The sequence below is a fragment of the Mixophyes fleayi genome, chromosome 4 (genome assembly GCF_038048845.1).
Source record: "Mixophyes fleayi isolate aMixFle1 chromosome 4, aMixFle1.hap1, whole genome shotgun sequence".
Lineage (NCBI taxonomy): Eukaryota > Metazoa > Chordata > Amphibia > Anura > Limnodynastidae > Mixophyes > Mixophyes fleayi.
In genome coordinates this window covers 91,640,275-91,665,105 of record NC_134405.1, presented here as the reverse complement: position 1 = coordinate 91,665,105, position 24,831 = coordinate 91,640,275, and the positions used below count along the sequence as shown (strand labels likewise).

The window sequence follows — 24,831 nt, the reverse complement described above, 5'->3', positions numbered from 1 at the left end:
GGCGGTAAATAGTAGAAAAAAACAAACTGACACCAATTTTGTTTGTGGAACTACAAGTCCCAGCCAGCCAGGTTGCCAAAAACAGTGTGGCCATGCTGGTGCTTGTATAACTACAAGCACCAGCATACCCACGGCAGCCAGGGCATGTTGGCACTTGGAGAACCACAAGTGCCAACATGCCCTGACATCCCTGGCTTGCTGGGCCCTGTAGTTCCACAAAGAAAAAAGTTTACAAAGCCACAACACCCTCTTATAAACCACATACATTTATTAAAAATAAAAACCCCACAATAAAGACACTAGCCACCCTCTTGTTAACCACCACTATTTATTAAAAATAAAAAAAAACAAATACTTACCAATGATGTATTCTTTCTTGATGGCTTGGTCCTGTCCTTAAGTATTTGTAAATCCATCTTGCCGGCTTGCCCCAGTCCCAGCCATTTATACCTCCATAAGGGAATCTTTCCCAACAGGAACTCTTCGCCCAGAAGGGGCACATATTTGTAACATCCCGACTCTTTAGGCTTGATTGAAGTTCCCAAAAAAAAAAACTTGAGGCGCCGCAAACACCTCCTACCTAGTAGGAGGTCCTAGCCGCAATGCTCTTACGCCGTTTGCGTAAGAGCTAACTACTGTATTATGGTATTTTCCCACGCTAGTGGGGAAATCACATATTACAGTATCTAGCGCTTACGCAATCAATGTAGCGCATTGCGCATGCGCTACGCTACTTGCGTAACCTGTAATACAGTAAATTCAGGTTACGCGAGTAGCGTAGCGTATGTGATTTCACCACTAGCGTGGGAAAATACCATAATACAGTACTAGGTAGGAGGTGTTTGCGGCGCCTCAAGTTTTTTTTTTTTGGGAACTTCAATCAAGCCTTAAAAGTCGGGATGTTACAAATATGTGCCCCTTCTGCGCGAAGAGTTCCTGTTGGGAAAGATTCCCTTATGGAGGTATAAATGGCTGGGACTGGGGCAAGCCGGCAAGATGGATCTACAAATACTTAAGGACAGGACCAAGCCATCAAGAAAGAATACATCATTGGTAAGTATTTGGTTTTTTTTATTTTTAATAAATAGTGGTGGTTAACAAGAGGGTGGCTAGTGTCTTTATTGTGGGGTTTTTATTTTTAATAAATGTATGTGGTTTATAAGAGGGTGTTGTGGCTTTGTAAACTTTTTTCTTTGTGGAACTACAGGGCCCAGCAAGCCAGGGATGTCAGGGCATGTTGGCACTTGTGGTTCTCCAAGTGCTAACATGCCCTGGCTGCCGTGGGTATGCTGGTGCTTGTAGTTATACAAGCACCAGCATGGCCACACTGTTTTTGGCAACCTGGCTGGCTGGGACTTGTAGTTCCACAAACAAAATTGGTGTCAGTTTGTTTTTTTTCTACTATTTACCGCCGTATTACCCTACTACCCACAGCCCAGGGGTAGTAGGAAGAGCCCTAGTGCTATCAGCACTGGGCTGGTTCTTTCTAGGGGGAGGGCCCGCTCATTTTTTTCAGCGGACCCCACTCCCTAGGGAATCCAGCCCAGCGCTGAACAGTCTAGGGTTGGTTAGTCATTATGGCAGGGAGACCCCTGCCGCGTGTCCCCCTGCTATAGTGCCGCCAACCCTGGCTGGTTTGCCTAGTGCTGGTAAAGTGAAAATCGGGGGAACCCCACGCAAAATTTTTCCCCGATTTTCACAGGACCAGCACTAGTCAGGCAGCACTAGGGTTAAGCATAAATAGCGGGGGGACCCCACGCTTTTTTTTTAAAAAACTTTTATCTGTTCTTTAACATTTTAACAGCTGTCGGAGCTCTGGCAGCTGTATGACAGGTCAGTGTAACAGTGATGTGTTTACAACTCACTGTTACAACACAGGAGAGTCTGCCAAACGCAGGAGAGTTAGCTAAACTCGGGAGTGTTTACATCGCTCAAAATCGCCAGAGATGACCAGCGATTTTGAACATGAGTGTCAAAATCGCAGCTTGATACATTTCCAGGTTTTTTTTAAAAAAAAAAATCGCAGGTAAACACCCGCGATTTGCCGCGATTTAAACACGCTGGCAGACTCGCACTTACATTTACCCCCAGATGTTCTGTAAAACCATCTAATACATAGATGAAGAAAGTAGAACAGAGTCTAGTGCTGGAGTATTAGGAGTTAGGTAGCAGGGCTGCCATGAAGATTGGGGACCTGGTGTGGGTGCTTCTTATGGGGCCCCCATAAGCTGCGTGGGGAGCCTCTACAGAAGATGGTGCTGTATGCACAGTCTAGGAGGCTTGACCATTCAGACCAATACAAATTTATTAAACTCATCCGCTCACAATCCAGTTATGATGGGGCCAGAGCCCTATCCGCTCCCACCAAATCACAATTGCTGGACCTCAGAGGAGGTCCGGGTACTTTGCACCCATCCACTTCAGCACCCCTGGCACAAATCTTAGGTTTCCACTTGCAGACTTAAACAACATATGCTAAGTAATACAGTTTGCTCTCTCTCTATCCTCTCCCAATTATGATTTCCCAATAGACTGCAAAGCTCACATAATGATTAAAGTGTACACACCCTGTATCCAACATCCTCCAAGAGAACAGACGAGTCCACTACACAACCAGCTTGCCATAGGGTCTCCTTTATGCTGCAGCCATAGAAAAACACATTCTTTCTTTGAGAATGGCCATGGTAATCGCAGAAAACCTGAAAACAAAGATAACATTTAAATACTAAACAAACTACATTTTTAGGTGTATTTCCAAATCAAACCTCTGTTTAGTTTGTTTTGTTTGTGTATAACAATTGTGCATTTGGAACATTTCAAACAGCTTTCTTTTTCGCTCTAATTTAATTCATTTTTTCCACTCTTTCATTCAATTATAGACTTTTTGTTTCTGTGTCCTCCAGACATCATTTACTGTACTGCTGGTTAAGGGCAGAGGTTCCTTAGCTGCAGGAAAGAGCTGCAGGGTTCGCCTAATAGGCAGGAAATGACACGGCTCTAACTCTTTATTAAAAATATCATTAACTAACAAGCGTTACTTAATTAAGAACAAATATGATTAAACTATCTTTATTGAAAACTGTAATGCCATCCTCCAACTCTAGACATTGTTTATAACCAATTTACATTTTGTAAAGAAACTTTTCCTTCTCATATGTTCTCCCAAGTCCGGTGCTGCAGATATGTTTTCTTATGATGAATTTCTTCAGAGAAAATCTGGCTCCGGAACAGAAAGACAGTAGTAATGCTCTGGAGAGAGCCGACGCCAAGGTGGTCCGTGCTATGCACTGGTTGGTAATTCTCCATAAAGCACAGAGAACATTCTTCTATAATAAAGTGTTCCTGGCTACAAACCAGCTGTTTAGTTTCTTACAAATAAAATAATGACAAATCAAATGCCAAAATCACATTGCATCAAGCAAAAACCCATTCCTAAACAGCTACGGTATAAGAAAGCAAGTTTTAAAGATACTTTTAAATTGAAAATATGAGAAACTTTATGCAGTCGGACACACAAAATAAGTTCTGTAATATTAAACTTTTTAAGGTATGATGTAAAAAGAATGGGCAACATGTGCTTCACATCATGCTATTGAGGGCTATTAACAGGGAATTCGTGACCTGATGCTTCTCTTGAGATGTGAGATGCAGCTACCTGTGGTATCAAGCAGTTTCTAGGGATGGAGAATTGGCATTATTTGCAATTCTTTTTGCAAAGCAACGGAAATAGAAGAAAACAGAGCAGGAAAAAGCAATCAGTGAGGCAAGTGAGACAAGTGGGCAATGGACACAGGGGCATAGGAAGACAAAGGGACCAATGTGAAGAGAAGACAGAGGAGACAAGGTATGGCAATGGTTATTCAAAGGGCACACAAGACATAAGCTGACAAATATGGGTCAAGGGGGAGACGAGAAAGTGTAGACAGACAATATCCAATGGTGGAAATAAGGGACTTCAACAATGCTAGAAAAGGCAAAAGATCCCTGAACCCATTAGAAAAAAAGGAGAAGAAGGGAATGGATTTCCTACCATCTTGGATAAGGAATCAGAAAACCCACCATGCTGGAGAGAAAGGCAGAATCCCCCAAATCACTTGAAGAAGCATTTAATGTATGAGAAACTTAGCACTGCTAGAGATGTGGGGTCTGCATTGTTTAGCCGCCAGATGTATGTCAGAGTGTGCAACGTATAATGGTCTCCAGAATACTGTCCGCATTATAAAGTGGTCTTTAGTAAGCACTGTGAATTGTATATTTACCACTAAGATGCTCTCTGAATAATAAAGTTTATTTATTAAAATGCTACTTATACAGTTCCCTACAGTACGAAGTGCCCAATCACTTCTTTCTCACAGATATGTTTAACCCATGAAGGACTCTGGTGATATAGATGGGAAGCTTCAAACTCACAATGTTTAGAAGTTTTAAATGGATTACTGTAATACCCTAAGAGGATTCAGTAAATTAATCCCTGGATGTTAACAGATTAAGAATCTATAGTGACCTACATTTTTTATCTTGATTATACAAATTAAGAACACACATTTTCTTCTGAGTTTTATTGTCATATATATATATATATATTCCTTTTTTTTTGTCACACCAGCCCACTCGAGCTAATTAGCACCTTCATTGGTCATGGATATAAACATCAGAAAAATAAACCGTTGGTACTTTTAGCCTAAAAGGGATGCGGAGAGGGGAATCCTTGTCTATTTCATATTTGCATGTATATAACAGAAATATAAATAAATAAATGCCAGCTTAATTGATGTCATTGTGACATTGGCAACTCGCACTGGGTGAAACAAGGGTCTTGCGGCTCGAGTAAAATAAGAGAACATATGAACATTGAAAAATTCACTTTTTGTCTGCACTTTTACAAGAACCTGGAGATCCATACAATTCTCAAGTGGAGCATGTCCAATATATAACACATGATCATACTAATCCTGCTGATGCATTAACCATTGCTTCATCTCTATTGTTAGGAGATAGCATAGTTCAGTGTAAGCAAACACAAATCATGGGTTTGGCAACAATAGCCATCCACTGCAACAACACTGCTATGATCACACACAGAACGTTGTATTCAGCAATTGTCGAGGGTACGATACATGACATTTTGTGAACTTTATTGAACCTTGATTGTTTTCCTATTAATATTGCAACTGTGGCAGATGTTGTATGATTATCAGCCAATAGTAATCTCTGCAGGATCTAGAAGAAATGCTATTCCCTTCAGAGGACAAAAAACACTCAGTATGGCTGGTGAGAAAAAAAAAATCAATGTATTTTTTTTTATGGATGGAAAAAAAAATCAGTGTTACATCGTCTTGTCATGCAATGGATTTAGGCAGCAAAAAGATCAATACTTCTCATACTAGCTTAAAAATATTGACAATTTACCATGGACTCAGGCCAAACTCTGCAGGTATCCTGGGAACAGAAATGCTTGGAGTATTGGTAGCACTGAGCTGATATCCCTCGAATATTTTTCTGGCAGTTATCACCTACAAGGGATTTGCAGTTGCTTTCAGCTCACGCATTGGTGTTTGCTAAAACCGAACTAAGTCTTATTCAATTAATGTGTTAGAGGAGACTATGTAGCACAGCATGAAATAGACTGGCATAAAGTGCTAAACAATTGTATAAAATGCAATCACATTTCTTTAAAAGGTAACAGAAGATTCATCTTCCATAAATTCAACCGAAACTTTAAGAGACTAGTTTTTATTATTTATTACATATAGTTTAGCTAGCTTGGTCAATGGATACTGATGCATAATTATAATAAAATTCAAATGAAATGTTACTCTATAACATAAAATACTACAATACTTGATGTTGTTTAGGAAGGGTTTTGTCTGTATTCCTGTCTCTTCTCTCTTTAAATACCAAAATGCTTTCCTTGATTTGCATACAGTAACAACAATAGGAATTATAGAATCCAGCCTCCTCTATATACAGAGAGGAATTTGCTCAAATTATATGACTAACATGGTGCATACTGCAAACAAATTCAAAAGTTCCACCAGCACCAATCTGCTAGAAAATCACCAGAGCTTACCCCTGTACTTAAATGACAGAAGTGGAGATGTAGGTGTACATGGTCATCTAAACAGGGCATCTGATAGGTTGGCCCTAACTTTGAAAATATAACGAATTCCAAATGCTATTCAGTTTCATTAGTGGAAAGAGGAAACTCCAGTTTCCTGATCTTCAGATGTGTGAAACTGAGACTTTTGCATTTTTATGTACAAGTAGAAATAACAGCTCCTTGGCTGGCTATAGCAGTGTGCTGGGGGATTTTTCTCTGTGTTTGTTCCATACAGGATAACCCCACTCTTTCAAGCACCTGCTACAAGCCTATAAATTGATTGAGCAACTCCCACTTCTGTATTGATCTTCAGAGACGGCACCAACTAAAGCTGGGTACACATAGGGCCGGATTAAGGGAATGGAGTGAGCCCCCCCCAGGCTCCCCCTGTGAGCCACCCCCCCAGGAGCCGCCCATCGCCCCCCACCGCAAGTGCTTACTTCTGTCTGTTGTCCTGTCACTGTAGTCCCTCCGCAGTGCTCAGTTATCTCCTTACTGAGGAGATCTCATGAGAGTGACTCGCAAGATCTCCTCAGTAAGAAGATTACTGAGTGCCGCGGAGGAACTACAGTGACAGTGCTCAGCAGCATTTATCGGGGCGGGGCCCCCGCACCGACCAGTAATGCCAATGAGCACTGTCAACGGCCCCCTGGATGCTCGAGGCCCCTGGGCTGTAGCTCAGTTAGACCTCGAGTTAATCCGGCCCTGGGTACACACCACAGAAAATTACTGCAGATGCGATTTCTGTAACGATTTTACCATCGGCTGAAAGTCCTGATGGTCCTGCAGATTTATGTGTACATACCTACATGATTTACCTTCATATCTATGATCTTCATCTTTTATAACCATCTACTGAAAAGATTGTGACTCTGCACATGCCATAGATATCTTCCTACACTGATGGTCGCGAGTGTGTACACACTTCCACATTTGCTAGAATTTTAGGAAGTTCAAAAAAATCAGATCAAACGATACACACTAATGCGGCATCTTACCAAATGGTCGCTTATCGTGTGATCTGAATGTACCCAGATTTACTGTGTCGGTGCTGTTCATTTGCATTGTGTGGGCCCATCATCCACACATGTTATTTCTCACCTGGATTGACTATAATGTTCTATCATCGTATGTTAAGAATGATGTTGTCTGTACTCATTTTCTAAATGTGAAAGAGTTCAAGAAGTAGGTGTAGGAAGGAGAAGCCAGCACTATGTTATTAGAGTGTCAGTAATAGAATCATATCAACAAAAATACCTTTATAAGTGTTAACTAGGTTATTTACTTTTTATTTTAAGATCTTCGCTTCTATCCTTTTTATGTTTAATTGCAATGTACTCTCCATGGATGAATTGATCAAGGACCTTCTTTTTTCAAATTTAGTTAGGGATTAAGGAAATTAGTATCTTTATTTCTTAGTTAACCTAACCAGATACATTGACTTCTTGAATCTCAGGATTAGATTTGAAATTTGGTCAAATAATTTTGGTTTTCTCAGTAATTTGGTTTGACCACTGGAATCCTAACTTTATTGTGAGCATAGAGAGGATATATCTATCAAGTACAAAGTCTAAAATTACAGAGATGATTTTATTATTTAGATCCCTCGTGTTTAATTTTATTATGCTAATTTAGATTCAAATATTGGTGATATAAAAAGATCAGAGTAAAAACTCAGTGAGTCTGCTAACTCACCAAATTTTGTTGTTTGAGTCCCAACAATAAAATGTGTGAATGTACTGTTTTCTGCTGGGTACTCACCAATGGCGTTTTACCAATGCTGTTTAGATAGTATAACAATCCCTTAACATGATAGACAGTTGGTTGTAGATTGCAATTCGGTGAGACCCATTGTCTGTTCAAATCTTCCCCATTTAGGGAACACCTGTGACTAAAAGAAGAAAAATATAATTAAACATAGCAATACATAATTATTGTTAGACCTTTTCTTTTCCATTAATGGTACAATGTACCGTGGACTCTATCTGTGACATACCTTTAACTCTGCCAACTGAACTGCTATTACAATGAGTGCAATAATAATAATAATAATAACAATAATAATAACAATAATAATATAAAAAAAATACAAATTATTATTGCCTACATTTGTTTAAAACATAAAAAAACATAAAATATATGTAATACTGATAACCTGGGTTACCTGAGTTAACACCGAAAGTGTGTAAACCACCTGGACCTAGCTATGGTTGGAAGAAGGCACTGTTTTTTTTATCATGGGTGCCCCACTTGAAGGCTTATGTTGCTGCTGGCCACATGATGCATTATCGCAATATGTGTGGCTTAAGAATTAGCACAGTGTCGTCTATAAATTGGAAGTTGACTGCTATGGGTCTATGTGTGTTACCATCTTCTACGACATTTAACCACACTTAACATGCCAATCTATGGTGTGGCATTAATCCTCTAGCTCACCATGAATGTCAAACTGATGGATTTTACCTATTTGACCTTTAATGACTGTTTGTATCATGTTTGCTGTATGGAAGTGTATGGTTACCCTTTGCCAAATACAAAACATCTAACAGTGCTTAACACTAATATAAATTCACGGGTTTATTGTAATTATACTGACATGGAAAGAGAAGGCTATAGAGATTAAAACAAGAATTCAGGAAGCCAGATCTGATTTTCCTTCATACAGTACATTTAAGACAGTATTGCAGTTAATGACCTAGGACAGACTTTCCATGGAACTGAAGATTTTTCTGTGGCTTCACCTGGAGGTAACACATCAGTGTCCGACCTCAAAATAAGCTTCTGGCATGAACTGGTAGAGTATGTGAGTCAGTTACTTCCTGTGTGCTGTACATCAGCAACAGCTAGGGTTGCTTAATAACTAAAGAAGACACTAGTAACTTGAGGGAAAGTTGCATAGATTGCACCAGATTATCACTACCTGTTAGCAATGCTTAACTGGAACACACTATATTCCTATGTTTATTTGCTCTATTTCTAATCTTATCACATTGGCTACAAACAAAAGAGTTCAAGCCATTGTGAGCTGCAGCCAAGGGTGAAAGAAAAGCTATTGCAGAGATCTATCGCTGATATTAAATATGAAGCAACAAGCTGGAAATGGCTTTCTCTGTTTGCTACAGTTTAATGAAACTTTTTTTTACCTTGACAAGACCTTTTTTCAATTGAAGTCACCAGCTTTATTTTAATTAAATGAAATTGTTATTCGCAATACAGAGGTGAGTCTTTTCAGAACATGCAGCGCAAACACCAATAGATAAACAATCTGGGATAGTGTTTTGTTTTTTACATTTGCAATTTTGTGATAGATAAAAAGGGTAACAATCAATATGAGTAACAATCAATACGAGAATAGTGATCAATCTGAGTAACAATCAATCAATACTAGATTAACAATCAATATGAGTAATAATCAATAATAGGGTAGCAATCAAGATGAGTAACAATCAACAATAGTGGAACAATCAATACGAGGAACAATCAATAATAGATTAACAATCAATATGAATAAAAAATAGAGAGATACTGGGTCACTGCATAATTTATATACACGTCTATGAAGACATCTTTGTAACAAACAGTGGGGATACTTAAAAATAGAAAACCTGATGCAAAGGTAATTGTGCAAAAAAGGTGACCATTAACGAAAACGTTTTTTTCATGTCAATCATGCGTGAAAACAGGGATTTGAATTGCCCCCTAGGAGTTATGCAACATATTAGATATAGAATTATAAATAAGTGAATCCCAGTAGTTAAGACCATTGAACAATTTTAGCTCAAACATAAAAGTTGTTTAAAAATCTGTTTTAAGGGTATAAAAAAAAAATGTATAATGTAAATTTTGTTCTTAATTCTGATTTGTTTTTTTCAACTTCACAATTGCAAAGTGATTCACCAGGGTTGAAACAGTAATATTTCAAGAAGCTCAAACTTTTTAGAACAGTTTCTCTCACCTCTACTTACAAAACACATATGTTCCCTAGGAATGATATCATTAAACATTAAATTGCATTACTAAGCAATGTAAATATATAGTATTAACAGGAGTTTATACATGTATTATATGTCACTCGTGTATTATATTCTCAACAACTGCACAACTATGATAATATTTCACATAAACAGCCCATCTTGGTGCCATTCTGAAGACAAATACACAAGGGAATAAATAACACAGGGTGCAGAGAGACATAAAGTAAATAGTTATAAAGAAAATTTAATGGCACAGCTGGGAAAATAAACTTATTTTGAAATCTCCTGTCCATTACAGTTAAATGGCGAGACAGGACCCATCATAACTAGTGACTGATGGTTGATGTGATAATGGTGCCTTGGGCACTGTAAGTCATAAACTCTAAAGGGATTCAGAGGGAGCTTTATGTTTCTAGAACATCACTGTTAACTGTTCATTGTAACAATAGGAAAAAAAAATAAGATGGATATCAATATATATAAATAAAAAATAAGTAAAATAGAAAATATCACAATCTTCTTATGACATTATGAATGAACATCAATATAGTAAATATACATTCTGAATGCTAAGCTGAAAAATGTGCTCATGCTTCCAGTCTTTCAGGCTTCACTTGGAATAAACAATACTAAAATAAAACCAGGTACTGCCTGCATTTTGCATAGTGAGGAACATTACTATACAGAATACATTTTGGTTATAGTGGAAAATAATCTTTTTATTTTGACTTGCAAAGAAATAAGCAGCTGAATATGGAACTGTTTCTATATAAAGTACAATATGTAAATAGTACAAAGACTAAAGAATTACTGGTACATTTGGACAATTCTGCTTTGCATATTTTGATACAATCATTTAAACTAAAATTAAATATATATTATTATTACTATAAATAATAGTTTTCTTCAGAGACTAGGGGAGACTCTTGTCTCATGCCGAACCACTCTAGGAACAGAAGAGATGAGGTTCTCCATTTACCTTTCCCTCCTCTCTCCATTACTTCGGTGACCACCCCTGAATCATTGACTGCAGTTAGACATCAATCACCAATGACTGCAATAAAGTCAGAGATCCAATAGGGGGCCCCATACAACTGATACAAATGCTGACAATGAAGGCTATTCTTTCAAAGAAAGCCACAAAGTATGCGATCACTGGTTACATTGTGTTACTACTTTTTTATATTTCCTTAAATTACCACAGGTGGACTATTGTTTATCTTTTTAAAATGTATTTCTACATTTTTTATATGTTGTTTTACTTGGGGTAGTGGAGCGGTTTTGAGCAGCGTTAAAAATCCATAATCAATATTTATAGCTGATATTTATTTTATACAGATAGAAACTAGCACAGGTTGTAACCTCTGAACTGTGCAGTAAAGGGATAATATACTGCAATTGCATTCAGTCGCGTAAAGTCTGTTTGCATGCACAGAGCAATTTCACGCAAGATACAGCACGCAAAGGGACCTACATCCGAACATAAACCAGGCCTTTTTACGTGGTGTATTTTGTGTCAAAATAATCCACAACTTGAACTGCAAAAACTACAGCACCAATATCTGGTCTACATCAGAATTTGTATGGAACATGTACACATCACTAGTAATTGCAAATAGCAAGATGACTCACCAAGACGTCTTATTTTTCATATCCGAGACTGTAGGGAACAGCTTTTGAGTATGGGGTTTAGGTAGTGATTAAGAGAACAGTAAATTGAAATAAGAATGAGATCAGTTGGGTGTCAATTTGCCACATACTGCACACAAAAGGTCATTTTATCTGTCCCTGTGTTGTTCCATATTCTTACAACTACATGCAAGTCAATGAGAGCAAACTATACAAAGCAACAAGATATGAAATTGAGAAGCCAGCAGAAATAGTTTATCTATGTAAGGATTGTGAACTGCAGTATAATAATATTTTCAGCTACAATGTAGTACTCACTGAAATCTGAAGAGACAAACAAGGTTCCACTAAGTGTGGACATAATTTATGTCATTATGGGAAATGTACATCATAATCATTGTATAATAATACCACACCATTTCCCTCACTAGCAGATGTATGAGAAGAATACCTGAAACTACCAGTTCAATCTACCATGACCCCAGGCTGTGTCATCCATCTTATCAGCTGCCGATCACACTACTATTTTGGTATCTCTGGAGAATTGGATTCTCAGCGGCTGCATCTCGGAAATGGTGCTGGTCCCAAACAGTCCACAATAATTAAAGACCAATGTAACACCTCTGTTCTGTGAACAGCTCTTATTTGATACTGCCCTAAGAGCTAAGAGTCTCATAGTAGCAGGAGCAGGGTCCTCCAACAGCGCATGAGACACACTGAAGCAAGAAGACTGTTGCTAATCACACCTTATTATGAAACAAAATTCATACATCTAACTTCATTTATGTGCAGCAACAGTTTTCATGCTCCTATTGTTTTTGCCACTACTAAAAGCAACTAAAATACATGCAGGAGGTATGCATGTTGCCGTCTGGTGCAAATTATAAGGCAGTAAAGGTAAGGAAATCTCATGCAGTCCTGTTCTCAGTATCATTTGTGATATTTGGTCAATAGTTCTATTTTAAATTAATTAATTGACAAAAATGTTATTACTGGTTCAAAAAATGTTTAAAAAGACAAAATTAATTAATAATGTAAATATATTCAATTTGCTATTTTTTTCATGAATTTATATTGAATTTACTGCTTAATAATTAGATTTTAAAAGACAGTTTTGTTCTGAATTCAGAATTATTTTCATTTCATTGTAAACGGATTCCTGAAAATTTTAGAATCTTGATACTGAGGAAACATATATTTTCCCTATCTTCAACTCCCATGTCTCAGAGGCCCAAAGTTCAGTAGATAGTTGCCCCTGGTGGCCCCTACAATCCTATTGTTCCCCAAGGCTCGTAGCTTATAGTTGCATTGTAAACTGCTATAAATGAAGTCAATGCAACTGATTGGGCAAGTGTTACTGAAAACCTCCATTTGTAGGAATTTGCATTCAAACTCCAGGCTGTGAGCCCCGGAGAACTGCTGGGCTGTGGGAGCCAGTGGAGTTGAGTATACTAAGCACTAGACTCCTGCATTTCTGCTTTTTGGGTGAGTGCAATTTAATACGAAGAAAAACAACATGACATTCTCTTCATTTAGTTTTAGCAGATGCACTCTTGATCACATTTCTAAATATATGTTTATCAACATAAATCACTGTTCACATCATGAGCTAGAATGTAATTATGTTTATGTTTTCTTTATAAGGCAGCAAAATATTCCCCAGCACTGTACAGGGAATTAAAGCAAACACACACTGACGGGAATATAGGAACATACATTGAAACCAAACATGAGAGAGCCCTGCTTACTATAGGCCTACAGTCTAAAAGGAAACAATAGAATTAATGTGAGGCATAAGTACATGTTTTGAGCAATGGATCATCCATTGACAATCCATTCCTCAAATTAGTAAACTGGTCAGGTGTACTAAAAAATAGAACAACCACCCTGCCATGAATACTATTATATTAGGTTTGGACATTAGAGGCAGACAGGCACGTTAAGTACTATTAAAGGAATTTATGATTAAAGATCTATAATTCAGGTCCAAAAGATGAACAGTTTGGAGTAAAGAAAAAGCAATGGTAAATTTCACAATAGCACAGATATTGTATGTAAAGAACTCTATATATATGCAAAAAAAACCTATGTGATTATGGATTTTATCTCTATAGATCAGGCATAGAAAAGTTAATGAGGTCACAGAACAGAATCCCTTTTTTGCATATCTGGCAGTCATACAGCATAGCCATTTAGTACACACTAATGAATCTGAAATGTATCATTTTCCTTTTGGGTTATTCTTAATCTAAAGTATCACTGTTACAGCTTGCGAAGACATTCTTAAAAGCGATCAGTGTTGTTAATTAATTAAATGAGCCTTGAGCACTAACCTTCCACATCTGACTGATTTTGACGAAGTGGACATATTGAGCTTTGCTTTATCTTTGAAATTAATGACGCACAATTATTTTCATTAGTTCCATTACATATTTCAGATGTGAGCTATTCTATGGAACACACAGTAAATTAGTGTTGTTGTTCAGATTTCGAGGTCTATTTATTAACAACATGCAGTGGCTGAAAATTGCAGTGATGCATAATGAAGCATTGTTGTAATTTACCACACCGGAGCTGCTCTGGTGGCCCCGGTGAGGATCCCCCTTCCTCCGCAGTGATATTTTGCTATTCACCGGCAGCATATTGCTGAGGTGCTGTGGTGTTGCTGATGGTTCGAGGTAAAATGGTGACTCAGGGTAGAGAGTGGAGAATAAGCTATGTTGAGGCTTAGGGAGTAATGGGACACCCACGTGGAAATAGCAAAGAGACAATTAATCCCACAAGATAGTAGAGAAAGTGAGAAATTAAAGCTGGAGATTGAGATTTGCTTCAGTTGAGAGGTGCACCGGTGGTACTGAAGGCCAAATAAGCAAATTAGTTCACCAAGAGAAGGTGAACAGTGAGAAAAGCAGAAGGCTGAGAACCCAGCTGTATGCACCCCAACAGATAGTGGGAGAGCATGGAAGGATGTGATAGAGGTAGAGGCACTGAAGAATTTAGGAGAAAATACAGGGCCTTACTTATTTGGAATGTTCTTCAGATCAAGTGGGTGACACCTAAGGTGCAATGATCCTGCGCTGATCTGCTCTCTGCTACTAAGGAAGACTTGTTTCAAACATACAGCAATGTTGTCCATGTTACTCTCTTGTAACCTTCCCATTCTCACGTTGAGTGTCCATGTTTGAAACAGACACGTGGTCGTGGTAAAGTGGACAGCGAACTGGACCCTTGTTGCCTTTGGGGGAGTCTTTTCACATCACAAGAAAGCCACACCCCAGGTATTTTATCAAAACCTAGTTATAAAGTCAGAACTAGTTAACAAAGCCCTCCTTTAAGAATTTGTTCCAAGACTTAAGTTCCAGAACAATGTAACACAATGTAAAATGTTTCATGCTACAACATAATGATTGTTTATATTTATTTCTTGACAGATTTTAATGGTGAAGGAACTTTGTATAACCATAAATTAAAGTATATAGTTATGTTAAAATGAAGCAGTTTCTAGATTACAGAACCTCTCATTAATGCTAGACAGTACAGACAGCTGTCTTTAAGTCACAAAGAGACTTATTCCCTGCTGTTCCATGATGACCTTTGAGGTTCATTCCTGGCAAAAGTATACTGATAACATATTGGTCAAATGGCTGCTGACACCTGCCAAGGCCAAATGTCAAGGACAATACACAAGGTCATTTTTTTGTATTTTTCTGTGTTAATGTTATAGTGACCTTTATCATATAATTATTATGTTGCATGGATATAATGCTAGTATAGATGTACTAATGTAGATGTCATGAAGATACATTTGACTCTTATTATTGTTACATGTATGTTTATAGTGTGTAGGTGTGTGTGTGTGTGTGTGTGTGTGCACGTTTACTCCTGTTAGATGCAACCCTGGTCTTTAGCATAGCAACACCAATATTTTGCCTTTTTGCTTTGGGTGCTAAAATACCCAATTCATCAATCTAGTGATTCATATTCTGTTTGGGGTATTTATAATTTGTTTTTATAAACAATTGTAATAAAATACTGTATATTGACATAAAAACCACTATAGAAGGTCAGCATTACTAGCAGAATTAAATAATAACTTTCATAATTTTAAGGTTCATTCTAATGCATCAAACAACTTATTGCATTCATCCTTCAAAACTGGGTATAAACAAGCAGAAATTGAAGTAAGCAGGGACATAACTACATGAAGCATATCAAAGAATTCTGACAGCAGCACAGACTGTTTCAGCTAAGCCAACTCTTTTGTTTCCATGTGTAGGCAATTTTGAACTTGGCTTGGCAAAATAAAAAACCTTTATACGCGATGCAATACTAGCTCCTAAGAGCTCCCGGCGCAAATGAGCTCTTACAACAGTTAAGTCATATTTATAACATGGGTATTTTCCATGGCTTAAACTCAACTGCCCCAGGGGTGTAAGAAGATCCTCGGTGCTATTAGCTTATCAGAATGGGGCTAGCTAAATGTTTGGGTTGGGCAGGTCTGCATTTATTTTTGCGGATACCCAGTTTCCAAGGGAATTCAGACCTTTAGACCTGTGTTGACCAGCCTGGGGCTGGTTTGACATTATGGCAGAGGGACCCCATGCTGTGGGTTTCTCTGCTATAGTGCCACCAGCCTAGGCTGACAAAGTCTACTGCTGGTAATAGTAAAATCGGGGGGACCCTACACTTTTTGTTCCCTGATTTTGCTAGTACCTAGGGTTGGTTAAGGAAGTGGGGGCATCGTGGTTTTTTTTTCATGTACTGCTGTTTTTCTTTTTCATGTATTGCCATTTTAAATCAAATGATTTATGTCGGCATTTTGATTTTTGCTGTGTACTTTACAATCCTGTCCACATTTCACATGTCAAAATTTTAACTATATTGACCTTATGAACATGTAGACATTATGACTGTTGACCTTCTAATTGTGTACACATATTACTGCCCATATTTTAGTGTACACATTTTGACTGTCGATAGTTTAAATGTCGACAATCCATACCCAACCCCATTCTGTTGCATGCATCAATGCAGCAAAGTGATAAGTGAATATCTTTCTTATGGTCTTCTGAAATGCATTAAGGTCTGTGGTACTTTCATGTCTGAATTGTGATAAGGAAAGATTGCAGTGTCATATACACTTGTATATGAAGTTAAGTTCACACATCCAACCTATTATTATTCTTTATTCCAAAATTTCCACCTAGACAGAAAGGGTAATTTATGAGAGTATAAGCCACCCAGGTCACAGAGCTTTTCTATTCATAGATGCACAACCAAGTCTTGGTTTTTAGAAAATTCTGCCCAGAAAATTGGAGTCTACTTTTGTAATATTTGGCAAATCAATTTTCTAATTGATTTCTGTTACTCCCAAAATTAAATAATGCCCTTTAAAAAAACAGGCCAATCACAGTACGTGGAATGTAATAAAAAACAATCAGCAAGCAACAAAAAAAAAATCAAATATCTATAGCCTCTTTGTCATTCATTATTTTTGGATTGTGCTAGGGCAGGGGTAGACAACCTGCGGCTCTCCAGGTGTTGTATAACTACAAATCCCAGCATGCCTTGCCACCTATCTGCTGGTTATCTACTGGCAAAGCATGCTGGGACTTAGGTGTTGTTAGTTTCGCAACACCTGGAGAGCCGCAGATTGCCTACCCCTGTGCTAGGAGAACACGTCTGGGAATGCTCTCTTTGATTATGTCTATTAGAAGCCCATACTACTGTACACTCAAATATGCGTTGCAATACCTGTATTTGCTACATAGCTGTGTAAACACTACTACAACATTTTCTGCCATTTTCCTCTGTTCCATTTTATCTTTTCTCACATTTACCTCATTAATACAGTAAATTAACCACAGCAAATTGTTTTCTCTACTTGCTGTTAGCGTCATTACTTCTCTACATGGACCTGATTAATGGTTCAGTCTGCACCAAGCTAATACACTCGTAGCACCCTCTGGCCGTCTACGCCAGGCTAATACGGGGTAAATAAAAATTAACTCATCCTTAATTTAAAATGCTGCTTCCTTCTACCCTCCCCACAACAATGTTTGTGTTACTGTGTTTTCTAAACGCTGGCCCACTTGGCTTTTAAAAGGGTCAATTTTTGTCACTCAATTTGTTGTCAGTAAAATCAGGACTGTATAGCAGCACAGAGGTATGACCAAGTGCTACTGCTTGTGTCTCTCACCCTCCTTGTATCGCCTACTCGCTATTCCTCAAGTACCCACATAAAGAAGATGACTGATATTCTTTAGCCTCTGCAGCAAAAACCTTACTACATTGTTCTTTCAAGTTTTCTTTTTACTTTGGAGAACAACTATTCTTTTATATTTTAAAATGAATTTCAGTTTATACCTCTCCCTGTCACAATGTTGACCCCCAAAGATTTTGCCCCCCCCCCCAAAAAAAAGCCCTTTGTCCTATGCTGCAGCCTCGCTAATTGGATAATCAGGCCCAGAGGAATACATACATAATTAATTGTGACCTCAACCAAGGCATTTTTCCAAACACACTGAGTCATTAAGGAAAGTAGGGCAAAACAAGGAGTAAATGTTCTCCGCGGAAAAACCATGTTATAATGCAAGTAGTGCAAATTAGCTTATTATTTTGCACATAAGTTAATTACTGGCTGTTTTTTCATCTAGCACACACATACTTGATAGCTTTATTTGTACACTGAAATTTAAAGTTGATCTAGGAAATGCCCTATCCCAATTATAAATCTGTCCTCACATTTTAAATTTATCTCCCCCTCCAATGCAACATGGTTTTGTCCAGGTGCAAAGTTACTCCTTTTTTATGGTTTGCTTTCCTTAATGACTCAGGTCCACAGACCTCAAAACACAATTGTTTTCTGTGCTTATTATTACCACCATTAGTTATCTAGATGTTAGAGTACATAAGAAATTAATTGTGATCTCATAAGATATATCTGTTAAAGCGCACTGTTTGGCACATTAACACCATTACCTAGCTTGTTGTAAAGATACATAGCCAATTAATTGTGATGCCATAGTTACATGGGTAAAGTTAGAAGAGTTTTAAAAAAGACACAAGTCCATCAAGTTCGACATTTCATGAGTTATAATGGTGTTGATTGAGAGGCAGTCAAAACAAAATTCTTAGGACCTATTCAATTTGCCACAAAAAACTTCTGTTTCTTCCACACATGAAAATTGTCCTCACCTTTATGCCCAAAATTAAGCATCAATTAAAGGAGGTGTCTGTTCGCCAGACCTCATGCAAAACATGTAGGGTTCATCAAGCAGCAAATTTAGAAACACTTTTCCATGCAACTGTAAGGAGAGGCAAGAGTTTCTATTTATGTACTGTAAGCTCCAATGGAGCAGGGAATGAAATGAATTATAAATATTTTTTGTACAACTCCACATAATATGATGGTGCTATATAAATAAATGAAAATAAATAATAGTATAGTACTATAGTACATATCCATGTAGTGGGTTCGTCTACTACTTGCAAAAGACAGTTGTTTTTTTAAAATGCATAAAAATAGGCTTCCTTTGCCAGAACCATGTGTTTCATTGTCCAACTTTATATCTGCTTATACATGAGGAGGACCACATTGCGTTAGCTGTCAGTTATCTGTAATAATATTTGAATCTCAGTTAATCGATAATGCTAGGTGGCTTATAGCAAACCCAAGCAGTATTTGACTTGTGCTTTTTCTCCATATGTCTGCCCATAAGAAATCTACATTGTCATAACTACACATCAAGTTATTCCTAATACATGAGGAAATTTGGATAAGGTAACCCTAGGTTTAGAATAATAAGGGTGATAGGTAAAATATATACTGTACCAGTGTGGTACCCCAAAGCCCTGTTGAACAGCACAGAGGAGTGCATAAATGCTTTTAAAATGCAGGGCTACAAGGGGTTAATTGTGCTCCTGAAAACTTGTGCCCAGGAGTGATTGACAGGAGGACTTGGGGTGTAGCACAATACTTTATAACCTTTCTTTGTGTCTGCTTACTGTGACTCCGCCTACCACTGCGTGTTCCGTTGGCCTCATCTGCCACTGATAACTGATGTGGTTATGGATAATCAAGTTAATCCCGCCTTCTTTTGTGTTGGACCAGCCCACTGTTTGATCCCGCCCATGTGACTATCCATCTTTTGATTTCAAACACGCCTAAATACAGTGTATTCACAGAGCTTACACTCATTTCCTTCATTTCTCTTTGGGGCAGAATTCTTAATTTAACATATGAGCTGCCCTTCATCATCCATAATTTACTTTGAAAGCCCTGTGTCATTTTGGGCATCCATCTAAAATAGGTGAAAATAAAATTCCTACGGTGAAGGGGGGGGGGGGTGATTCTTTGTGAATTTGCGAAGCCCAGGGAGGCTCATGCTACATGTGTATGTGATTTAAGTGTGAATCTTTAATAAGTGGTTTTGGTGAACGTAAGAACACCATAATAAATCCTTTGTGGTAGCAGAAGAGGTGTATTCATTGCTAAGTGACTAAGGTGACACCAGTCATGGCCAGCTGTTCAGATTGCTGTATCTGGGAAAGGAGTTGTACGTATATGTCAATTTTATGGTGTAAATATAGGTATTTCCAAACTGCTCATGCATACAAAAATATGTCCATATATAGATTTGTGCATAGATTTGAGGTCCCCTAAGCCTGAAGAGACAGAACAGAGATGGCCAATGCTTAGCTGAGTACAGTGGGCATGTACACATAAGTGTAGCACCCCCTTGTTAGATGTGACCTAATTATACTTGTACACATCCCTAAATAACCTTATATGGAGGAATATAATTGCAGGTACCAGAGGCCTGGTGTAAAGATATGTGATAATGACCCCAGTAGCACTAACCAACCGCTTCTGATTGGTGGCATTGACCACAACAGCTGATAGTACATCATTCATATTGTGGCAGCTATGATAAGTTTGCATTTGTTGTAGGCCAGTGGGACTATTGCTGGAAAGAAGATTGTGGGGGAGTTTTAATTTAATTACATTTTATATTGAAAACATGATTTTTTACGAATATAGAATAAATATAGAATAAACACTGGCAAAACACTCTCCCTTCTGTATATGAATCTTCATTACATTATATTGTGTATGAATTCAACTTTTGCTTTACAAGTCACACTGTCAAGCCACATCTCTATGCTCTTGTTGGGCCTAAGTATATGCATCTATATGCCTGAAGTACACCTGATATAGAAATATATGCAAAGTTTTACACATATGTTCGGGGCTCAAAATGCATCAAACTGGTCCCAAAATATGCTTTCCTGTATACAGAGCACTTGAAAAGTACAAAACGTAAACCATTGTAGAAAAAAGACCAACACAAAATGGCATAAACACTATAGAATTCTCCAGATATGGAGGATTGAAGAAATAAAACACCATAGCCCAGATATCACACATTGCATCAGCTAACCTGCATTTTGGTCACTTTTCTTACCTGTTTCCCTTGGTTTTCACTCCCTGTATTCACTTGCTGGTCTGAACTGAGCATGCGGCACACCTGTCTTTTCAAAACTGCCTGCATTCTCTTGATTGGCTAATTGCCTGTCAGCTCAATCTATTTAAAGCACCTGCTTCTCTACCAAGTTGCCAGATCTTCAGTCTACTTACCTGTTAGGACGCTGTTCTCTCTGGCTCCTGTCTGCACATCAGTATCCTGTTACCTGTTCCACCATCAAGACCTGTGGTATTATTGCAAGAACCTCGTGCCTCATCATCGGTCCCGTCCTCAAGCTATTTGCTTTTCAGGGATCTCAGTGCATCAGTTGTCTGCAGTTCACTACCTCCCAGTTGATATCCTGTGTTACCTGTTCCACGACCAAGACCTGCGGTATTGCTGCAGGAACCTCGTGCCTCATATTCAGTCCTGTTCTCAGCTATTTGCTTTCTAAAGACCTTAATGGTTTGGTTCACTGCCGTTCACCTGAACCTCTGCATTTATAGTCCAGCAGTCCTTCTCTATTCCATGGTTACATCTCACCCTGCTCTAATCCCCCTTAGAGGACCGCGTCCTGTGGCTAGAGAGCAGCTAAGTCCATATCCCCTTGCAGGGATCTCTGGTGAATACCTCTCTACCATTAGACTCTGCACCTCTCTGGGGCTAAGTCTATCTAGAGCAGGGCTTCGAGGTCTATTCCAAACTCAGGCTTCGTGACACCAGATATGGAGCACAATGAGGGTATTATTCTCACGTCAGATCAATCTGCTGTTTACAGGAGTGGTGGAATAGTTAAAAGATGACGTGTCCTTAAGATGTAACTATATTTGTTAAAAAATTTCACTCTCATGATCGCTATAACTGACCTTCAAATAAATCTAAATCGTTTCCAAATTCTATCTTGCCAGAAACAGAGATGTTCTTTTGTTAAACATGTTAGATCTTGAGCTTACAAAATGTTCCACTCTCAATTGATGGGTTAGAACAGGTCAGTGTGAAAGTGATTTAGGGGATACATTTTGGAAAGTGAATGTGCAAAATTTACAGAGGGAGTCAATATTTCATCTCAGCTTCTTTCCCACACTATTGTATTTCTTCTGGGAATGTATGTGACATGTGGCTGCGGAATCATTGAAATGCTGCAGAACATTTTGGATGGTTTTTTTTGTGTATGAAGGTCAAATTATGTCATATAATAGGATTCATCTCCCTGCTCTGAGTGTGTGGGGTCTATGCTAAATGTCAAACCACATAGGCAATTTTTCTGTACTTGATGTGAGGCTCACATCTGATTATTCACCATTGTCATATGGGAAGCCACCTTTAATTACTACGATTGTAAGACTGAAAGGAAGGTGAGAAAGGTCTATGCAGGACGCCTTTTTTGTAATTAGCCTTGGCAAATACAAACTGTTTCATCCCTGGGTGCTATTTAAGGGCAGCAGGTCATCTTAGCATTTGGCTGTGTGTGCAGTTGTAATTTTTTTTAACCGTTCTTCAGATGTATTAAAAGGCAGCCAAGATGATAGATAACAGATGTTCTTTGACAGATTGTGTCATTTATCACAGAACAGCCTCAATCCTACTAACAGGATCCTCTCCATATGTCACTGTCCATTTCTGGACCGCCCCAATGCATCAATTTTTTTTTAAATACAGCAGACTATAATTTCTAAGTTATAGCTCGTTTCAGTTTTCTCAAATGCTGAGTTTCCTTTTTTTTTTTTATTAATATCTCTTACATTAAGTTAACCGAACTGTGACGTAGTGGGAGGGAAATCATTTAGAAATTACAAGGAGTTCAAGCATACTTGGAGAAAAAAAAAGATTTATGGATGAAAAGTGACATTCTAGACACATGATTACATGGATGGAAGTAAATGGTGTATCTGTAAGATGGATTGTGAACTGCAAGTGGGTCCTGCCTGATGAAATCAATATAGCCAAGATACCTGTCAAATGAAGATTTCATTACTATAATGACAGCTGATCTCAAGTGCTTACAAATGTATGATTTCTCTTCTCTTGGCTAGATAGATAGATAGATACATACATACATACATACATACACATTTAAAAATATACATTAAAATATTTAATTCATTTTAATTACTTTTTTGAGAACTTGTGGACCTTTAACCCCCTAGGAATAATATATAAATTGATGATGATTATAATCAACTCCAGGCTGGTAGCACTAGGGCTATTCCCACACCACTAGTGTGATGAGTGTGGAGTAATAATTAGAATTATTAGTAAAAATTGCATTATGTCTGTGGTGTATTAAAGCTCCCAGAATGCACGACCTACATTAAACGAGCTGGACATGCTGGCACTTGAGGAACCACAAGTGCCCAAATGCCCTGTGGGACCTGCAGTCCACCAGAGAAAAATATAAATAGAACACACACACTAATTAAAAAAGAAAAGTAATTGAAATAAAATCACCTAATTTTAAGAGTGGCACCACTTGCATCTTAATTTGTAAATAATCTTGGTCTTCGTTAGTTAATAAACCCTCCCACTAGCTCCGTTAAGAGCTTCTATCGGAAATGAGGTCTTAGCAGCTGTGCAGTGATATTTTTAACGAATTTCCCATGCCCTGACCTATTCATAGGTTAAAGAATTAAGCTAAATTCAATAAAGTAAAGTAGATTTGACCATGATAAAACTGGTTTGCACATGAGCAAGACATTCGAATACTTTCAAACCTAAATTGATACATTAACTTTTTTTTTTACAGTGAACCTCAAGCGCCAATAGTGAACTTCAAATACATGTGTGACCGCAGTTTGAATTTAGAAAATTTTCAAATACGTTTGTAATATTAAACAATATTATTCAAGTTGTTATTTAATTAAAAATATTTAAAACACTGATTTAAATGTGAGCCATGAATGGCAAACCTAGAAGACAATTGGCAAACGCAAACTGTGAATAGAAAATGTGAACTGCGAGCTTTGAACAGAACCTGCAAAGCTCAAACCACAAACTTGAAATGGAGTTCAATTGCCTTGTTCAAATTTTTCGAGCAACTCGAGTTACAGCTCCTGGGGCTTTAACCCAGTAATGAGTGTTGACAGCAGTGATTGTCAGAAGGGAGTGGGAGTTGATGTTGGTGAGACAGAGCTCTGCCTAGAATTACTCTCATATAATTAATGCTGTATGCTAATCACTTTGTAGTCATCATGTGCAGAGCTGTGTCTCTCCAGCTAAGTCTCCCGTCCTGGACATCCCTACTATTAGTGAGCTTTACTGGGCAGGAGAACAGTGATATGCAGGAAAGAAGTGGGCTTCAAGAGACAGAAGGAAGTCCAATTTAGAAATTAGCATATTGGCCTTCCTCCATTTTTTTGGGGGGTGTGTCACGAGCCGCGGAGGTACGCCACATCCTGGCGTGATCTAGCAGCCGGGCGCGTGCTCTATTTCTATGCTCTGTTTTTATTCTTTGGGATTATCCTTGTTGCATAGATGCAGGAGGGTGTAGAGACATCATATTATTTAAACTGGTTCATTTATATTTTTATACATGCTTCCTGGTTATGTTATTACCTATGCCAGTTCTAGCTAGTGATTAATTATCAGCCTCCTGAGGCTGATTGTCAGCCCTGTTCTCCTCTCTCCTGATTGGCTCTCAGTACTATTTAAGGCAGTGAGGTGG

General features: G+C 38.1%; 1 protein-coding gene across 2 annotated transcripts in view; it reads right to left on the bottom strand.

Moving 5' to 3' along the window:
* AGBL1 (AGBL carboxypeptidase 1) overlaps positions 1 to 24,831 on the bottom strand; it is a 504,403-nt gene that overhangs the window by 233,417 nt on the left and 246,155 nt on the right. For both annotated transcript variants that reach the window (XM_075207749.1, XM_075207747.1), the window contains exons 19-20: positions 7,862 to 7,991; positions 2,568 to 2,699 (exon numbers count right to left, since the gene is read on the bottom strand). In XM_075207749.1, coding sequence (XP_075063850.1) covers positions 2,568 to 2,699; positions 7,862 to 7,991 — 262 coding nt within the window. The remainder of the gene's footprint in view (positions 1 to 2,567; positions 2,700 to 7,861; positions 7,992 to 24,831) is intronic.